At 41.8% G+C, this 20351-nt stretch overlaps 1 protein-coding gene across 3 annotated transcripts in view; it reads left to right on the top strand.

Moving 5' to 3' along the window:
• Window positions 1–314: 314 nt before the first annotated feature.
• Window positions 315–20351, top strand: part of DSTYK (dual serine/threonine and tyrosine protein kinase) — a 59655-nt gene continuing 39618 nt past the window's right edge. The window contains exon 1 of one of the 3 annotated variants that reach the window (XM_039535798.1): window positions 315–753. In XM_039535798.1, coding sequence (XP_039391732.1) covers window positions 474–753 — 280 coding nt within the window. In that variant the 5' untranslated portion in view covers window positions 315–473. Of the gene's footprint in view, window positions 754–19839; window positions 19914–20351 lie in introns of those variants that run through there. The other 2 variants (XM_039535796.1, XM_039535797.1) reach the window with 2 other exon arrangements.

Here is a 20351-nt window from a genome sequence, read left to right as displayed (position 1 = left end):
CCACACAAGAGGCCGGCCCTGCCCCAAGAGGAACACACCCCCTCGAAGGCGCGTGGCGACGGCAATACAGCGCTTCAGTAGGAGCTGGTCAAGAATCCTATTGCAAAGAACTACACATCCCATGGTGCACCTTGGGAACAGCCGCAGCAAACACGTTCCCACTAGAGGACTACAATTCCCACAGTTCCCTGCGTCAGACGCGCAGAACCCCCTAGGAAGAGGACTACCATCCCCATGGTGCACTGCGGCTTGGGGGTCCTCCCCCCGCCGCCTCCCCCTTCCCTCCGCGGCGCCCGGATAAAGGTTCCGCTCCGTGCGCACTGCGGTTCGGCGCGGTGCTGCCAGTGAAGAAGGCGGCGGGGCCCGGCCGCGGGGCGCTGTTCCCTCGCGGAGAAGAAGGCCGAGGCTGCAGCCTGGCAGCGGCGGAGTCTCCGCCGGGGTGGGGCTGGGATAGCGGAACGGACCTGGAGGACATGGACGGCGGAGGAGCCCCCTCGACTAGGGGCCACGGCAGCGGGGGCGGAGTGATCCGCGAGCTGTGCCGCGGCTTCGGCCACTACAACCGGCACCTGGCGCGGTTACAGCACAACCTGCGGGAGACCAAGAAGTTCTTCCGCGACATCAAGTACTCCCAGGGGCAGCCCTTCCCCATCGTGGTCGCCCCCCCCGGGTTCGGGGAGCCGCCGCCGACGCCGGCCGTCCTCCCCACGCCCGGCTCTAGGGACAGCGCCCCCAGCGGCGTGCTGCAGGCCGGTAAGCGGGGAGAGTGGGGTTCAGAGGGGGGAGGGGTAGCTGGTGGGGTGGGGTGGAGTGGAGCCTCCGTGGGGAGCCTGGGGTCTGTGCAGAGCAAAGGTGGGTTTAGGGGTGGGGCGCTGTGGGGGGGACTTGTGAGGTAGAGTGTGTGTGTGACTGTAGGAGGAGCGGGGGGCGGTGTATTGGGGGATAGTGTATTGGGGTGGGGAGGGAGCTGACCGGGGATAGTGTATTGGGGGCAGGGTATTGGGGGAGCGGGGTGGGGGGGCAGGGTATTGCAGGGGTGGGGAGGGAGCAGAGCTGGGGACATGGCCAGGGAGGGCAGTGTACTGGGGGGGGAGCTGGTCAGGGAGCATGGCCGGGGGGGCGATATATTCTGGGGGAGCATAGGGCTGATCTCTGGGCAGAGTAAGTGGTTTATGGGGCTGGTGTAAGGGCTGCTGGAGCAACAAAGATGGGGTGGAAAGCGAGGATGTGGGTGGGGGAGACATGTGGAGAGATGTACAGTAAAGAGGAAAGGCGGTCCAGTGGAGTACTGGGGAGGAGAGGGAAACTGTGTTACAAGGGGGCATAGATACAAAAGGTGAGATGTGCTGGTAAATTGAAAGAGGTGAGGTTCTTGCTAGGTGAGTATGGCTGCTGATTGGTGGCAGTTTTGCAATTACTGTAAAATTGAATGGCTTATGTGCAATGCAGTTTGTGTCAGTAAGAGCTCTCAGAAGTAACCGTTTCTTTTTTTTTTTTTTAACCTATGAGCAATTGTAAACAGCCATGGTACAAACATCCTTATGATATGTAGAAGTTCAGTTTCCAGGGAATATCTTTGAGAAGGACCTACTGTAATTAATGGCTTTATAAACCTTTCCATGCACTCAGAAGTAATTCCTGAAGTGTACATGAAGTTTTTCTTAGCTCTTTTTGCTCAATAGGCCTTGTGCACCAAATATTAAACATCCTGATATAAAAATCCGTTAATGTGAGACTTAAAATCTGTCACACTCAAAATAAAATGTGTTCTATATAGAACACTTGAGACTGAAAGGGCTACTCTAAAATTTTAACCTAATTCTTACCACTGATGGGTTTTGTTTACATTCTATTTTTTGTGGTTTTTGTTTTTAGTTTCCCAGGCAATAGGAAACAAACCAATCAGTTTCACTTCTGGTTTTAGCCAGCTTTGATGTGATTTGTGCAGTGTCACAATACTGAAAGCATTTGGTTTGCAAACATTCCAGGAGAAATGTTTAAATACAAATAAAACTGTATTCAGTGGTATTTTTTACTTATATAATGTCAACTTTTTCCTTTTGAATGTTAAACTTGTTTAAAAACCTCTCAGTTTAGGGCATAAACTTTAGGACTTCACCCCCTTTAAATTGCTTGAAAAACAATGTAAAATTTCAAATAACCAGTATTATTCCAACTTGAGCCCTTGCATGACTACCTAGTTTTGGCCTTTAGATATCAAGGCTGCAAAGAATGCCTGAGCAGACTGTTAAGCAGTCACTGGGCAGGTCACTGTGGCCATGTATATAGCATAAATAACTGGTCCAGAACTGCAGTTTTGTTCAGTGGCTGTGTAACATCCTGCAGATGTAGATATAAGAATATCTTAAGTTATGACAAGACATGAGCATCTGTTGCACACATGCATGCTAAGGTCATGGTCCTGCATGTTACCTCAGCATGTGAGTAATCAACTTTGTTGACTGGAACTACTTGCTTGCATAATGTTATTTCGTGTGCTTAAGTGTTTCCAGGATACGTGTCTAAAGCTGATATCTGTGTGAGATTTGAAATTTTGAGGCTGCTTTCTTCTGGTTAAAATATTTAAAAGAAAAAAATATTTTAGTGCCCAAACTCATGTTTTGTAGAACCTAATTGTAGCAGAGGGGAGAGACTTTGAGTGCCTTAGGAATCAAGGAGCACAGCTCCTATTGATTTTTTTTTTTCAAGAAAGCACTTGCCTTGCAGAGTTTGCATCTTAAATGCTGTAGCATTCTGTACAGCGCATGGGAATCAGGAAGTAAAACATACTAGTGTCTTTATTGTTCAGGGTTGAGAGAGACTTCTTGAAATGTTACACTTCTAATTTACTTTCTAAGTTTATAAGGTCATAATATCCAAAGAGGTCTTTAAAATAATAAATAACAAACCTATCCCTGGCTTGTTTTCAAGAACACTATCATGGCAACCAGTGTTATAAAATAACATTATAGAAATACCTGGCCCCAAATAAGCCACTGGGAAGCAAGCTATCTAAAAGTTAGGTTGCCTTCACCTTGTTCTGTAACAATATCAAATGTATCTGTTAAGCTGAATTGCAGCCATTCTGGCTTTATTGGAAAGGGAGGTTAAAATAATGGTTGGCTGGTTGTAGGACCTGAGCCCTGTCTTTCATGTTGTATTTGAAAGACTTTTAAAACAAACCTTAAAACATCTGGCGATTAGGAGGGTGACCACTAAAAGCTGGGATGTCTCCTCTACCCAGTGTGCATTGAGCACTAAGACAACTAATTTCTTTGCTAGCAATACAAGCAAAATTAACTTGAGGATGGAAGCTGGGATGGATTATGCTAGTTACTGTTAAAAGGAGAATTCCTTTGTTTGTGCATCACTGTTTGTGTGTCTTGGGTTTAATAACAAAACATTGTCACAGATATACGTGTATCAAGAAATTTCCACTCTGGTTTTATTGCAAGGAAAAAAATCTTTCTAAAGAGAGGCTTCTCATTAGTCTTCTTCAGTGTTAAAGCTGCTGCTTGTATGAAACTCTGGCTGTTCCTCTTTCTGACTTCACTAGCCGTCATGTTTCATATAGAGTCTTTACATAATGGAATCTCCCAAGGGTTCTGATCAGGGGTTTATAGATGCTACCAGGTTCTACTCTTGTATGTAAAGAAATGGCAAAATAAAACCCACTAGACAACTGAGTAAGGGTTGTTTAGGGTTGCCATAACTCTAATTGAAAACTGGTCCCCTTTTGGCAGTGGTGATGGGGCAAGCTGTTTGCTCCATCTGATAAAAAGAGATCAATTAAGATATCTCCTATGTAACGTGCACCTTACGAAACTGAACCCTGTGTCTACTGCACCGAACAATGATTAACAAATTGCAAAATGCACATGGAAACTAAAAAGAAGAGATGCCTTGCGTAACTGTGTTAAAAATTAGTACCGAAGTGAAACCATGCAGTAATCAGGACTTGAGTGCTATGGCACTAGTAGTGCTTAGAGCAGGGGTAGGCAACCTATGGCATGTGTGCCAAAGGTGGCATGCAAGCTAATTTTCAGTGGCATTCACACTGCCTGGGTCCTGGCCATCGGTCCGGGGGGCTCTGCATTTTAATTTTAATTTTAAATGGAGCTTCTTAAACGTTTTAAAAACCTTATTTACTTTACATACAACAATAGTTTAGTTATATGTTATAGACTTGCAGAAAGAGACCTTCTAAAAAAATAAAATTTTATTACTGGCACGTGAAACCTTAGATCAGAGTGAATAAATGAAGACTTGGCACACCACTTCTGAAAGGTTGCTGACTTAGAGTATCTGAAAAGGCAAAACCTGCAGGTGCTGCATGGAATGGAGTGTGATCTAATTGAATTGTGGGATGGAGGACTAATCTGAATGGCTGTTGCTGTCAAGGTGAGTAAATGGAAGCGAGCAGATGCAGCTCTTAAATAAGGAATGCTGTGCTCTTGAACATAGCATGGTTGGCATATGTGGTAGGATAGCAGCAGTAGTTACCCTGATTTTATTTTGTATCTCAGCGGTAACTCAACAAAATAAATAGCGAAGAACACAGCATACCTCGCAAAGAGATGCGTTCATGGGCGAGGTACTAAAATAGGTACTAAAAACCCCTTTTACTGTTTGAGGAACTGTTTCCCTTACTCTAGACTTAGCATCCTTATGAATTCTTCTGATACAGGACTCTACCATACCATGAGAGCTGGGGAAAAGTTTGAGATAGGACTGGTGTGGAAAGGATGGGAAATCCTAGGACACTGTTCTGGAGAACAGACTTTGAAACTGCCATGCTGCCGAATGTCCCTATTCTTACCTTGAGTTGATTAGCTCACTCTCCTGTTCTTTGCCATCTGGTCGTCCAGTAAACAGTTTTGTTCTCTTCAATCTGCCAGCAGTTTATTTTAAAGCTGTATCATTCTGAAACCTAAAACCGCTCACCCTGGGTTCCTTAATGTTTTTCTGTCTTTCTTTGGATCCTCTTGTGAAGTTCAGCTATTTTCCTTTTTTTTGTGTGTGTATTAGCATCTAGGTGAATCCAGAGATTTGTTTGATCAGTTGTATCAGTGCTTCAGGACTGACCAGTGTAAAACTGCTACAATTGATGTTCTGTTGACTTTGTACAATGCTGCATATACAACTATTGAAGTTACTCTTTTGAAAGAGTTCTTAAACGGCTACCACAGAATGCTTCCCATATGGCTCTTTTTATTAAATGTTTTTGATTCTTGTTCATCTAACAAGGTTACACATCATGCTTAAAATAACCACTTGCTTTATTTGTATTGCAGCAATCCACAAAGGATTGAGGACCCCGTTGTGGTAAGAGATGGCAGATATGAAAACAAGGTCCCTAACACAGAGACTAGTTTTAAAGGACTATTCGACTACCTGCTGGGTGGTACTTGGCACTATTCTGGCTCAACGTATAGATGAGAGAAATGCTGTTGTGGCTACCATGGTTCAAGATAAGGTGTAGACAGCGCTGAACTCCACATACCGTGAAGACAGTGGCCATGTTATCAGTATAGTCATGGCTGCTCTTATAAGAGTCCGCTTAGGCATGTTGATTAGCAAAATACGTATGTGTATGTATATGTTGCTGGGTCTCTTTTAAGATGTCTGCAAAATCATTTTGCAGAGGTAAGGGCACTTCAGGCATTTTCAATCTATGTAGTTGTATTATAAATTATGTAATTGATCAAAGGGGTGCACTTGCTCCATACAAGGCAGAAATACCCCTTGCTGGAACTCTTCAACTCCATAGCGCTGCTGTGTTGAGGGGTGCCAGAACGTGGTGGTCAGGGGGCCGTGGCCCCACCACTTTTACCGCCGTAAGGGTGAACGATAGATGGGGGAAGGGGGTGGTGAAGAGGAGCGACTGGGGGCAGGGCATGGTTTGGGCACTGGTGACCCCCCACTTTTAGGAAGCTTTCACCACTCCTGATAGGAGGAAAATTACACCCATACACACTGTAACTCTAGCTTGTGTACATAACTAATTCTTTTAAGGTCAGTAATCTGTTTCCCATAGCTTGCTGTCTCCATTAAAATGTAACTTGGGTAACTGACTGCAGTGCTTTACCCTCCAGTGCCCCCAAACCAAATTTGTGAGTGACCTTAGATTTCATTCTTTGCTGTGCAGCCAGTTCTTTAGTTAATAGACTGTGAATCCTTCAGGACCAGGATCATTGCTACTTCTGCCTAGCAAATGAACCACTGGCTTTGGTCAGGGTTTCTGAATGCTGCTGTAAACTTAGTGGCAGTAAAATAGTTTTAAATGGGGCACAGCTGCTGTTTTGGGCATGGCAAATGAGCAGTACTAACCATGAGGAATATCCTTTCCCCAGTAAATCTTGTCATCTAATTTTACTCTAGATTTGCAGATTCAAAGGCTCTCAGGGCACCATATGCTTAGGTGGCCCATGAGTGAGAATCTCTCAGTTGCAATAGTACTTACAGATCCAGGATCTCTTCTTGGATTCTGGAGCAGTAGGAGAGATTAAGTTGTAAGAAACAGTGAAGTCTCTTCTGGTGGACCTCATTCACTTAAATCTTAATGATTTCTTCTTCATCTAGTTTCTCTGATGCTGGAGGTGGGTACCTTAGATGTACTTTGGGATGCTTCAGGAACTTTAAGGATTGTGGCTTCAAGTGTTCGAATTTTTCCAAGCTCTGGACCACCAGACTGATACTGAAATCTACAGAATAGCTAGTTTAATAAGTGCTGTTTTTACCTTTATTGCTGAGGTGTGTTGAACTCCTATGGTTTGCTGTGGAACTGATACGTTCTTCATGTCTTCACTTATCCTTTTAACCTCTGTCTTGGGTGCCTAGAATATAGAAAAGATGCTTTCTAAAAAATTCTGTATTGCTTGATTTACAAAACTAAAACAGGCAGTATAGGGAACACAGTTGTATTCTGAAATGAGATGAGCCACAGGTAGTGCACAACTTGACTTTGCGTAGAAATGGATAACTGCAAGAGTAAAGGTGAAATTCTGCCCTATTTATGCACTAATGATCTCTAAAAGTGAATGTCAAAGATGCCAATCTAAGGACAGTGCAAGTACAGTGTCTGGCAGAAACTCTAGCTTTTTAAAAAAGGGGATGGGTGCATGTGTAAGCTGATTTGTAACCTGTGGGAAAAAATGCTCTAAGCAAACTAGACTCGTTTTGCCAAGTAGTTGTGACTGAGTTATAAAATCCATTTTGGTGAGGAGACTCCCTTGTTCCTGAATTGGCCATTTTTCATCAAAAAGCTAAATAGGACCCATGTATTTGGAAACTACCCTATGGGTACTTATTTGAAGTTTGTCCTAGAACATCAACTAATGTGGTGTAAATTCCCCCAGTAAAATCAGCGTAACTGCTTTTGCCATAGATGTACTTCATCAACCGCAGTACTCTGGATTTGGTTCACTAGTTTCCTAGTAAATAGCTTTAGAAATTATCTGATGTATTAGTGACTTATTACAACAATTGAAGTTTCAGATTCCCCCATCATCCTGAACCCTTTCTATGCAGACCAACTGCATCTGTGTCCTCTGAGTGTTGTGTGAACCTTACCTTTGATTTCTTTGCTCCAAGTGTCTTTCAGTCTCTGATATGGTAAATAGTACTGTCTGGTGCAGTTTATATTTCAGCTTGGTAGAATGAAATTTTTTTTATAATTTTGCTTAAAAATCATCATCAATAGTATCGGTCATTTTTATTTTTATCAATTTAAATGTTCAGTTGTTTAAAACCCAGACTTTTGTGTGGTTTTTCTCCCCCCTATTTTTATTGACGTAAATTTTCACATTTGTGGGAAATTGTGTGTGTGACAACGATTGTAGACATTGAGATTTGAAAAGTCAATGTCACATGTCAACATATATAAAGTACATTTCCTTAACTTTTAAGTTCTCAAGTAAAAGCAGCAAAGTTCTCAAGTGGCATTTTTCTTTCTTTGCCTGTTTGTAAATTTCAGTTATTGATACACAAAAAATATTTTTTTATGGTGAAATCAACATTTACTAACAATTACTGATAACAATCAAATCTTTCCAAGCCTTTTTATATTTCTAGGACTGTCCTTAGTGAGTTTACTGTTTAGAGGATTGTTTGAATTGAGTTTTGCCCTCTCAGTCCAGTGTAGACACAGCACAGAAAGCACCCTCATAATTAAGCCCCTGGTGGTAGACTGGTATCAGATGTGGTATGGATGTCTTTTTGTTTATGGTGTAGGTTCCAAGTTTGCACTGAGCATGCATGCTCTAGTCAAGAGTTGGCACCTTATTATGGTAGTTGACTTAATTCACTGGCTCGATCACTTACACTCACTGTAACAAATGAACTTGTTGAATGGATGCTGGTCAGTGATGGATGTTATGTGCAGGAAGAAGGATGAGAATATATAAGCTTGTAGAACCGGGCATGTTCTCATCCACTCAGTAATTCATCTTCGTTAGGCTGCTGTATTGTAATCTTCTTGGTGTGTGGGGGAGTGAGTGTGCAAGAGCATATGTATACTTGTGATAGCTTTCTGCACTAGTCAAAGAAAGTCTGGAAGAATCCTTACAAACTGTTTGAACATGTCTTCACAAGGTCCTGCTGTATAGAGTGTTGCAGCTGCAGTGGTGCCTTTGTATGCAGTGTTTTGAGTTTGATATGTTCATGCTAGGCCTTGGTAGAACAAGGATGCATTCCAATCTAAGGTGCAGTAGGTCTGTAACTATGCTAAGATATGATTCACTTCTTGCTTTGTCTCAGAACTTTCAAACCCAATGTCTTGCAAGCTGCTAACCAGAGTTGGCTGAAATTTTCAATGCAGTTAATGCTGAAGCTAGTCTGTTGTGGGTATGAATTCTGGAACAACGTAAAACACCGGATTAGCCTTTTTTGGTATTCAAGATACAGCTTCAAGTTTTTCAATATTGAGAAATGATTCATTTCGTCTATCTGAGGGTTTTATACTGCTATCCATCATTGAGGGCCATCTGTGTAAAATAAATACCAATAGCTAAGTCCCTAATGGAGTTCATGGAGTTTTGAGCATTCTTCCATTTTCAGGGTCAAATCTTTGTTTGGGGAGAGATGGGGAAGTGTTGTAGCTGGGTGGGGGTGTCCATATTGTGAGCCTCACTTTTATGGTGGAAAGGTGTGTTTTTGTTTTTTCTTAAAAGTAAGACTTCTTGAATGTGGCTATTGGACACTTAATAATCTTTAATTATGGACAGGTAAACCTGACATCTTTGTTTTCCTTAGACACTTAATACCTAATTAACAAATTGTGCTGCCCCTAATCTGAATGATGTTAGGTAAATTAGATTAATGGAAAGGTATTGTAATGTAGGCTAAAACAATAGCCCTCTTTGTTAAATGTTAACAGACTTAAGTTAGTAATATTGGGAAATATTTGCCAATATCAGAGGACTCATTGTTTCCTCAGGATTTGAGGTGATGAACACAATAGCTGTTGGTTTAAGCAGGTTCCCTTCATAGCAAACCTGTTACAAAAACACACACCTCACTTGTGTTACTGACTGGTCATCTGGTCTATGGTGGCTTTTTAGAGAGTCTACTGAAGACCTTTTATACCGAGTTGATGATACAATTTTTCTGTGGAAAAGATTGACTTAAATGCTGTGTATGCACACAAGCATAAAGGAACTGGGGGCAAGTGTATTTGTAATTGTTGTCCAGGAATGTTAGTGCAGTATTGGAGCTGCTTAACTCTTAAAAGACTAAATTTTGCCCTGGAATGCATATATGTAGCTTCTGTTGGTAGGTACTGTTGCAGTTAAGGGGACTCTTGTACATATATCTAGGGCGACGATGATCCAGAATGTGTATATAGAAAGCACTGTTTTTATAAATAATTTGAAATGCTCTGAAGCCCACATAGTGGATCTTCTTCCTGTACTTTTAGCGAGGCAGTGCACTTCCCTGAAAGTGCAGCCCATGAAACATGTAGTCTAAGGCCACGTTTATGCTTACCGGAGACCAAAGCTTGATTTTAGTGAGTCTAGTGAAGACTCGCTAAATAGGGAGCACTCTGCAGTCAGGTTGACTCACCTTACTCCTTTGTTCTGGTGGAGTACTGAAGTCGACAGGAGAGTTTCTCCTGTTGACGCAGCTTGGTGTCGACAACGCAGTGAGTCAATCTAAGCTATGTCAACTCCAGCTACTTTATTCACGTAGCTGGAGTAGCATAACTTAGGTCGACTTACCCCAGTAGTGTAGACAAGGCCCAAGACTATTATACTCATGTCTGGTTCAATTTGATGTATGGAAAAACTTCCTTAGGTCACCTTATCAAAACTTCTAATATGTTCAAAGCCAACTCTTTTTAACTGTTACCTATTGTCCTTAATGCTACATAACTTTTGTAAGTGATACCTACAGGAATCACTTGACCTGCCACTGAAGTGCAGATCCTTGAATACAACAGATGTTTAAACACTACCACTCTATAGTAACTTAGAGCAGGAAGTAGAAGAAATCCATATCCAGTGGAAACTCAAAAGGAAATTATTAGGTGAGCAAACTACTCAAGCTAGAGTTGGACCAGGATACCTGAGCAATTCTCCCTACTCTTGCAAAAAGTGGGTTCTGTAGTTTTTCAGTGTTTGAGACTTACAAGTTAAGTCCACAATGCCCTGTCTGGCTGCACAGCAACCACTTGGCATGGGGTACTGGTTCATTATTGACAGGGTGTTAGTGACAAAATAGATAGCATCGTTTCTGCAGCATTTTGTCTCTTCCTTTGATGTTTACCAACCAGGTACTGACAAGCTGTTGCTAGTAGGTTTATAACAGCTTACTGGATAAGATGTAGGTGTGATTTATGGTCTGCTTCTGTGAACTATTGGAAAAACAAAGTTAATTTAGGTTGTGCTGCATGTAATCTTAACTGTCAAACTACAAATCAGGCAATTAAGCATCACTTGTTATCCATAAACATGGCACCCTGTTTTCCCTAAAGAATTGCATTTTGGAACCTACCCTGGCTTGTTCTCCTTGTTTTTTCTAGGAGCAGCAATTATACAACATTCCTACAGTAAAATGTGGTATTGATGCAAGAGAAGTCCTGGGAAGGCTTTTTATTTTTGGACATGAATCTATAATTAAGATAAATAGCCCTTGCTCTGATCTTTTTGTGTAGATGAACTGGATATCCGAGCTCTGCGTTTCTCTTAAATGTACTCTTCAGACTTATTGTGGCAGAGGTTTTAACCACCGATACCAGGCAGCTATTACACTTCCTGCTTCTAGGTTGTCTTATATCACAATGCACACCACAAATGACAGAATGGAAGTAAAGGTAATTTTAGGGCAGAATATCTGATGTCCAGGATGCAAACAACATCTCTTCTGTACCAATCTTGTGCTGCAAGCGGTCTGTCAGAACAGACTTTTTTTTTTGTAAAGCAGGACATTGTAGGGCAGTTGCTTTTACAAGGGGTTCTCAAACTTCATTGCACTGCAACCCCCTTCTGAGAATAAAAATTGCTACGCAACCCCAGGAGGGGGCACTGAAGCCTGAGCCCACCCAAGCCCCACTGACTGGGGGACGGGGGAAGTGAGAGAAAGCTCAAGCCCAAGTGCTTAGGTCGCAGGCCCCCCTGCCGGGGGCTGAAGTCCCAACATGGAGGCCTGAAACACTCAGGCTTCGGCCTCGGGTGGTGGGGCTTGGGCTTCGGCCCTGGGCCACAACAAGTCTAAGCCAGCTCTGGTGAGCCCATTAAAATGGGGTTGTGACAGACTTTGGGGTCCAGACCCGCAGTTTGAGAACTGCTGCTTTTACTATAATATGTAAAATAACAGTGTATGACGTTTGTAAAGTGGTAGTGGGTTGTGTCACACAAAGGCCTTAAACTTGCAGACTGAAAAGTAGCAGATGTTAAGTTAACAAGCATTTTTTGCCCACTGGCAATATTGGGTCACTTCTGTGTCTGCTTCCCTCTCACCATTATAGGTCACTTGCTAAATGTGTATTAGATGGTATGCAAATAAGATTCTTTGCTGGGTGCCAGAGCAAAATTTTAATGGCAAGGCTCTGCCTACTTCTCAGAGCTGGATAAATTACAATTCGATAAGGGGCCAGAGAGCATCCGCCTGCTCATGTGGAAAACTACTTAGATGCTAACAAGGCTTTTGCAATACTAATGTAAACACTTAAAAAATCTGTCCGCTGTTGAGTTTAAAATTACACAAAGCTTATCTAGAATAACAAATGCCTCTGAAGATAACCAGATCAGTTCATGTGTGACATTGGCATTTCACTTGTTCAGGAACATGTCCTCTTGCAGCTTGTCAACATCATGCATTTTGCTGCCATCACGTAAAAAAGTTTATTTTGCTTTATCAGTATTTCACTGATGCCATCTGCTAATTACCTGAATCTAGATTTTGGGACTTGATTCACTGAAAAAAATGGTTTGTGGAAGCCTTTTCTGTTTTGATGTTGGGCCTGTGTTGTAGAAATGAAATCTTACCGAAATAAAGCTGTCTAAACTCAAGACTTGAATTGAAGGCTAGCCTTGAATTTTAGCTGCTCTGTATCTGCAGGAATGTAAATTATGTGAGTTGACCAACAAGGAAAAATAAATAGTTTTGCTGTACCCTTTCCTGAAACTCGCCTCTCCTGATTGTGATGTCTCACTTAATTTAACATATCAGCAGTGCATTAAGGCTCCCATATTCTGCACTTACACATTAAGTACTACATTGTAGTAGGAAATTACTAGCAAGGCATGAATTAAATTCACGCGCTTATTGTAGGTGTAAGGCTTTTGTCCTGAACTTTTTATAATGCCAGTTTTATTCGTGGACAGTGAGGTTGTCCATGCTGCTTTTAGAGCTAGAGAACTTAATCTTTCCTGTCCCTACAACCCAATACAAACACTGCATTGTGACAATTCTTTTCTGGCGTAGGGGCGCCTTCTACTACGTCTTTTTGTTGGGCACAGTTGCTAAAGAATGATGAGAGAGAAGTGAGCATGCATCTTTGTATTAAACTGTCCCTGTCCAGTCAAGCTAATTCTAGCACAGGAAATGACTTTTTATTTTGCAATTCAGTCTTGCAATAACTATTTCTAATTACAAATATTTCATGGGATTAAGAGGACGAGTTATCTTTCGTGCTATAGAGCAGCAGGTTTAGAATCTGCCCCCTTGAGTTTTATTTCTGGCGTTGAGGGTTAGCCCAAGGTGTTAGACTAGCCACCTGTACCACGGTGATACTTGATGTAAGTGACAAGAAGTTGTGTGGCTTAATGGCTTGCATGGCAACTGAGACTTTTTTTAAGGGTTTAAATCTAAGCATATGAGTTTGAGTTGAGGTGCAAATGAAAAACTACGTAAAGAGCTGCTTGAAAATGTGGTTTTATGCCTTCTACTTCTCTCTTCTCCAAAGACTTGATGCTGGAGGGTTTAATTTTGGTTAAGTGCAGAGAGGTACAGTGATAGGTGGAGTTCTCCCTTCCCCCATCTTTAATCCAGCAATATACTGGAGATGTTACACTCCTCTTGCCAGAGATAAATGCAAACCCCATCAACATTCCCCAACACTTGCAAAACGTGGATGGTTTAGTCATCAGCCAGTATGACTAGTGCAGATTGGTTTGTGTTTGTTTTTTAAACTGATTTTAGCAACAGAAGTCTGAGAGAAACTTGACCTAAATAGGTAGTGATGTTCCTCCAAACGTCCCTGTTTTGTAGGGCTTTATTCAATGCGGAGCATCATCCTGTATGGAGTGTTATAGAAAGCGTATCCCAGAATGCTTTAGAGTTGAGCAGGAGAGAAATGGAGATGTAGAAGGGAAGAAAATATCTGGTAGGTTTGGAGAAATATGGTTCAGGACTGTCCCACTCTGGGAACTTTTAGTGGGGCTCTTTGTTCTATGCTCTGCACTGGCTTTACATATTTTTTAAAATTGAGGAATAGGCACTACAGGATCATGTTTAGATGTTGGCGGTGGCGGCGGCTGCTGCTGCTGCTGCTGAAGTCTTGTGATTACATTAGAATCTTGGCTTCCATGTAAAACAAAGCAAGTTTCTAGCCCTTATGGCTATGAAAAAAGCTTGAAAAGGTGACTTAAGTGTAACTGATGCAGGGATGTTTGCCTGGGTCTCCAAACAACCTGAGACAATAGCTCAGTGTGGTAAACTGTCCCGTTCATCTCATTGTGGGGTTACCAATATGCAGTGCTCCTGGGGGTGGGGGTGCACTACCACTGCCCCCATCAGGTGAGGCAGTGGGTACATCTACACCACAAAATAAAAATGGACCATGGCACTGAGTCTGAGACTGGGTCAGCTGAACTCTGCACATGCTGTGGAGCTTTAAAAAAAGCAGTGTAGATGTTCAGGTTTAGACTAGAGCAAAGACTGAGACCCACCCAGGTGTCAGAGCCCAAACATGTCTACACTGCTTTTTTTTAGCCCTGTAATGTGAATCTGAGTCAGTTGACCTGGGCTCTGAGACTCTCTGCCACAAGTTTTTACTGTGGGAGGAGAAGAGTGTAGTGAGTCTGGCCAGTCCATCCTGGATGCTGGCTTAAGTGTAGTGTCTCACCCCTGCCTTTTAGGGACAGAGGACTCTTGTTGACAGTGGGAGTGAGGGAGGCAAGGGCTGCCATGCTGTTGCCCTAGCCTCCTGGGTGAAGGTGAATGTGGCAGGGGGTCTACCACTGCTATTTCAGGGCGAGAGGGCAGGTCTGTAGCATGGTGGTGGAACCCCATTTTGTACTGTATCTCAGGGTCCAGGTTATCTTACACTAATAGCTGGCAAGGGTTGGATTAAGACACAAACATACTTACTACTTTAAATGTATAGTCAAGCAAATAATCAGGACTCCATAAACTTCTGGAAGCATTAGCAGAGTTTTTTCTTCCCGAAGTTTCAGCGCTCTTGTGATGTGTTGAATAACTGCCATATGACCTAAGAGGTTCTGTTTATTAACAAAAGGACTGAAAAACCTTTATACAAAATAGCATGCAAGAGACTTGGTCCATAAAATTTCTACAATAAACATGTTCATTTTACCTAGATATTTGTAGTAACTCGCAAGCCAAATCTGAAATCCAATGTAATTCAACATTTTGAACAACATGTTGTGTATACAATATACAAGATCTTAGAATGGAAGCAGATTCAATTGGGCACTCCTCTTGGACAAAAAGGCTGAAATGAAATTAAAATTAAAAAAATAAAAATAAAAACAGGCCCTGCACTTGGAAACAGAAGTGCAGTAGCTTCGAGCATATATTCCCAAGCACTAGTTAGGCAAGATTCTAGCAGGAATATACTTCACACAACTGTTTTTGAGCATAATAGTATGATGGATATTTTTTTCTATTGAGTTTTTCCCCCTCTCGAGTCTGGCCTTGTTAGCTCTTGCTTGGTGGACAGTTTGAAACAGATCCATCTGGAACACTGGATTTATCTAGTTTAAGGACTTTCCTCTAACCTAGAGGAGATTGAATGGGGGGAAAAAGGTCAAACGAAGTGTGAACACCAAGTCTGTGTTTCGTTTGACTAGTGCAGTGATGTTAACCATGGGGCCAAAAGGCAGGAATCTGAATCCTGGCTTAGCAATTGACATGCTCTGTAGCTTTGGGGAAGTCACCTAAACTTTCTATACCTCAGTTTCCTACTGGGGATGGTTATCCCATCCATCAGACAAGGATGGATTGTATAGTATTGGAAAGATGGAGAAAATGCTATATAATTGCTTAAGGTGCCTATTGTTATAGTATTTAGACTACACTAAAGAAACTTTAGGACAGGAATCAAGCTCTTGTCAGTTCTCCGCTACAGTGATCTATGGCAGTTCCTCCCACTCACTACTTAAAGGAATCTTGCAGTGTGACCTTGCCTGACTCCATGCCACAGTATTCTACTGCTCAAGATTCTTCACTGGGAATGCCCTGTCTGACTGCTCTTTGGTAGGCTTTCTGCATGTTGAACCACTTCTAGCTTCCCAAAGACCACGTGGATCAAAATAAGGAAGAGTGCATTGTAATGTGGCTTTGCCCTTGGCCTACAAGTAGAGGGTGACGGCACTAGCTTTACTGGTGCTCAAAAATTGAAAAACATTCCTGGGCAGTGCTGCAAGGGATAAATAAATACTAAGATGCATAGATGAAATTTCTCGCTGATCATGGATGTTGTCTGCTTTGCTACAGAGAAATCAACAACTCTCTAGCCTTCACTTTAAGCTAGTTCAGTGTCGCGCTTTGAAATGACTACATGATATTGTAAAACTATTGTAGCTCATATGGTGTTTTTGTTATTGGGCAGTAAAACATACTGTGTAACCTGTATAGAAACTGCTGCATTACATCTTGTGGCTTTGACTGTCCCAGAAGGCAGTAGCCTAGTCACCTGAAAAGATATCTTAAATTGTGATTAAATTAAAGCCATGAAAGCAAAGCTCTTATCGATACATTGGATTCTGGTATTACATCAGTGAAAGCCAGTCAGAGCTGAGTTTGTCCCTAGATGATTAAATCTGTTTAATAACTTTGGAGCATATGCAGCGTCATCCTACATGGGCCACTAATACAACCCAGGGCACTTTGTTAGATCTTAATACTTGAAACAGTTTTTATAATGTACATTTGACTTTTTATGCTACCATTGCGTTTCATTAATAAGCTGCTAGTGTGAGCCAAGAAACTTGCATTTTCAGTGGAAAGATGAAAATTATAAGGCCATTTGGGAATTGACTGAAGCTCAAGTCAGGATGGCTGGCGAGATAACAGCACTCAAACAGCATGAGCATTCACTGTCTGAATCTGCTCAGGTTTCTAGAAACGTGATCAAGTTACCTTGTGATTTGATGACTATCCTTCCATTGTTCATAAAAAGAAAGATCTCTAGTACCTTTATGGGTGCACAAAGTGAATATATTGATACATGAACAAACCCAGAATAACTTGGAGATTCTTTCATCATAAGAAGTTGCTTCAGCTTTGAAAGGTTTCTTCTTTGCCATTCCTTCCCCAAATTCACTTATGTTCTAAATCGATTTAGTGTGTTCGATGCCTGAGCTTGGTGCATTTTGTCATATGACACTATTTTTCAGGGTAAAGTTCCTCCTCCTCCTCCTCCTCCACATCTAACTAGTCTTGTGCATTCCATTAATTTCCATTTTAAGACTAACTCTAGATTGAATTGGATATCTATCCTTTTTACAGACATCAGTAGTTTGTCCTGTTTTAATGCATTTATGGGATGGGGGTGGAATAGAAGAAACTCTGTTCCGCTGTCATAATTGTCTTGGCTCCATGCCGGAGCCTGAGGTGTAAACTCTGTAGTTACTGTCCAGGCAGTATGCTGTGCAGAAATGACCCTAGTAAAGGGACAGTGAGAATTCTATTGAAAAGCATCTCATGCTTTTTACTTCTGCTATCCCTAACTTGTGCTTTCTTTTGCAATATGAAAAAGCACATCCCTGTGAAGTGTCTTTCCCCCTTAATTGCAGAATTCAATTTAAATATGCCTGTTTTGAAAACTTGTTGCCTGGATTTTTTTTTCCCCCATCTCATGGATCTTGGCTCTTTGCTACTGGCCACCAGTCTAGCACTCATCTCTTCCCTGTTTCTGTGTGTACTGTTGGTGCAAGAATCTTAACCTATGCAGATCCCACTACCTAGAATAATCTTTCTATATATCAATCTTTTCAAATCTCATCTGTAATGTGGGCCAGATTCTGGGCTAGTTTAAATGACTATAGCTCTTTTGAACACTATGGAACTATGCTGCCTTACCCAGATGAGAATCTGGCCCCGTATCAGTTTTCTCAATTTCTTATACCATCTAGAATTTCCCTGTAGTTGGATTTAGCGTAACTCAATGGTCCTTAAGATGCGGTTTATAGGGCAGTCTGTATAGTTTTGTCCTATCTCGTACTAACCAGGAATTCAAAAGGGCTAAAACCAGTGCTGAGGAGTAACTCTTCAGTTATGCTGAGCATCTCGTGTTGGCCTTATTGGAAGGACAGACAAAGTTATAGGTTAATGGAGGAGCAAAAAGAACGAGTACTTGTGGCACCTTTGAGACTAACACACCTATTATGCTAAAATAAATTTAATAAATTTGTTAGTCTCTAAGGTGCCACAAGTACTCCTCATTCTTTTTGCTGATACAGATTAACACGGCTACCACTCTGAAACCTGTTAATGGATCAGGTATTCAAGTAGTAATTCAGACTTCTCAGAGAGGGTGTGGAAGCAAGAAATATCACAGCTGCTGTGTGGGAGATGCAGATATTTAATAGACAATCTGCAGTAATGTTGATTATAAAGCAGTTTAAGACTAAAGTTCAAGTTAAATCATATGTAGTGTTTAAATCAGTATTATTTGGTAAGTAAACTAATTTTGCATGATGTGGCACTATTCTCTTCACTCAACCTCCAGTATTGAAACAAAAGGTATATGTCAGGGGAGTGAAGAAACAGGATCAATATCTGCCTACTCCCAACTACAATGTGGACCTGCTTCCCACTCCCCAACTCAACTATTTTGTTCAGCCTGATCTTTGACCTTCCCATCTTCCCCACCCTTTATATATTAGGAAAAAGTCAATCGGTGAAATTCAAGTAAAAGTAGACCCTAATTATTTCAGACAATCTCACTGCAGCTCACTCTCCAGCGACAATGCAATATTTACCACTGGCAGCCATGAACAGGGTCTTGCTTACACCGCATCCTGTCTTATTCAGATGTGAAAGCATTTAATTTCCTTCTTACATTTTTGTAATGTACCAATATCTAGCAGTGAGGGAGGCTTTACAGTGGCATTGCTATAACTTCTTTGATGTTACAGCCGGAATCTTTAAAAATTGCCACTTCCCACGTCAATGAGCCTAGGCTTTGAAGGTGAACAAGCCTGTCTTTCTTGTAACCCTCTTGCATGTGTTATACACTGTCAGGTTATTCTAGTTTGTGGGGCTGGGGGGAACTTCAATCAATTCATTGCTTGTTGAATATTTCCCTCCCCCCCCCCTCCCCCCCCCCCAGTGCATGACTCAGAGCATTCTGTTCAAACAGGGCATCACAGCTTGGGAAGCATTTGCAAAATGCTTAATGGCATTCTTAACTGTGTCACTCCATCTTGTCTTGAAGCCCCAAGATGAAGCACTATTCTAGCACACTTCAGTATCGTACACTACCACCAGTAAATGTAGTGCATCACTTGCATCTGAAGAAGTGGGTATTCACCCACGAAAGCTCATGCTGCAGAACGTCTGTTAGTCTATAAGGTGCCACAGGATTCTTTGTTGCTTTTACAGATCCAGACTAACACGGCTACCCCTCTGATACTTACCACCAGTAAATGTAGGTGCCTCTTAATCATTTCAACCTTCCCTGTTTCCTCCTCTCCCTTTTTAATAGGAAAAGCAAGGGGTGACTTTTAACTTGCCGAGGAAAGACCATTAAAAACTTATTTTCATATCAAGGATGTCTGGGTGTTTGTCTTCAAGTACTTGCTGTAATGCACTGTCAGTTGCTTTGCTCTGAACTCTTCTTTGGGGGTTTATAACAAATCTTGAGGGATACTCTAGAACAGGGTTCGGCAGCCTTTCAGAAGTGGTGTGCTGAGTCTTCATGTATTCACTCTAATTTAAGGTTTTGCGTGCCAGTAATACATTTTAATGTTTTTAGAAGATCTTTCTATAAGTCTATAATACAGAACTAAACTACTGTTGTATGTAAAGTAAATAAGGTTTTTAAAATGTTTAAGAAACTTCATTTTTAAATTAAAATGCAGAGCCCCCCGGACCAGTGGCCAGGACCCGGGCAGTGTGAATGCCACTGAAAATCAGCTCGTGTGCTGCCTTCGGCATATGTGCCATAGGTTGCCTACCCCTGCTCTAGAATAAGCTTATCTGTGAATCTCGCATGCTGGGCCAAGGTGAGGGAATATATTGTATACAGGTGAAGGTAGAAAGAATTTTAAGTCTGGAGGTGGTGGTCTGGCAGTTAAAATAGGGGACCAGGTGCTAGTGCTCCTTGGATGTTGTTCTGGCCGAGTGACTTCCCTCTTAGGACCATTATCCAGCCTACAAAATTGGGGTGGCTAGCCCAGAGATGTTGAGATTTGTTTGGTTTCTCTCCTGAGACTCTGTAGAAGTACAAAATTACAATTACAAAGATCATTTGACACTTCTAATAGTTGTAACTTGTTCGTTCAACCACCTCCCCACCCACTCCCCAGGCTTGCCTGGATCTTGTCAAAGTTTTCTCTTAATTCCAATTTAACTTTCTATTCATTTGATTCATAAATACAGAAAGTGATGAGATCCTTCCTAACAAGACCCTAAATTTCACAAAAATGAAGTGCAATGAACTT

The sequence above is a fragment of the Mauremys reevesii genome, linkage group 4 (assembly GCF_016161935.1).
Source record: "Mauremys reevesii isolate NIE-2019 linkage group 4, ASM1616193v1, whole genome shotgun sequence".
Lineage (NCBI taxonomy): Eukaryota > Metazoa > Chordata > Testudines > Geoemydidae > Mauremys > Mauremys reevesii.
The sequence above is the reverse complement of the archived record's forward strand: the minus strand, read 5'-3'. Positions and strand labels throughout refer to the sequence as shown.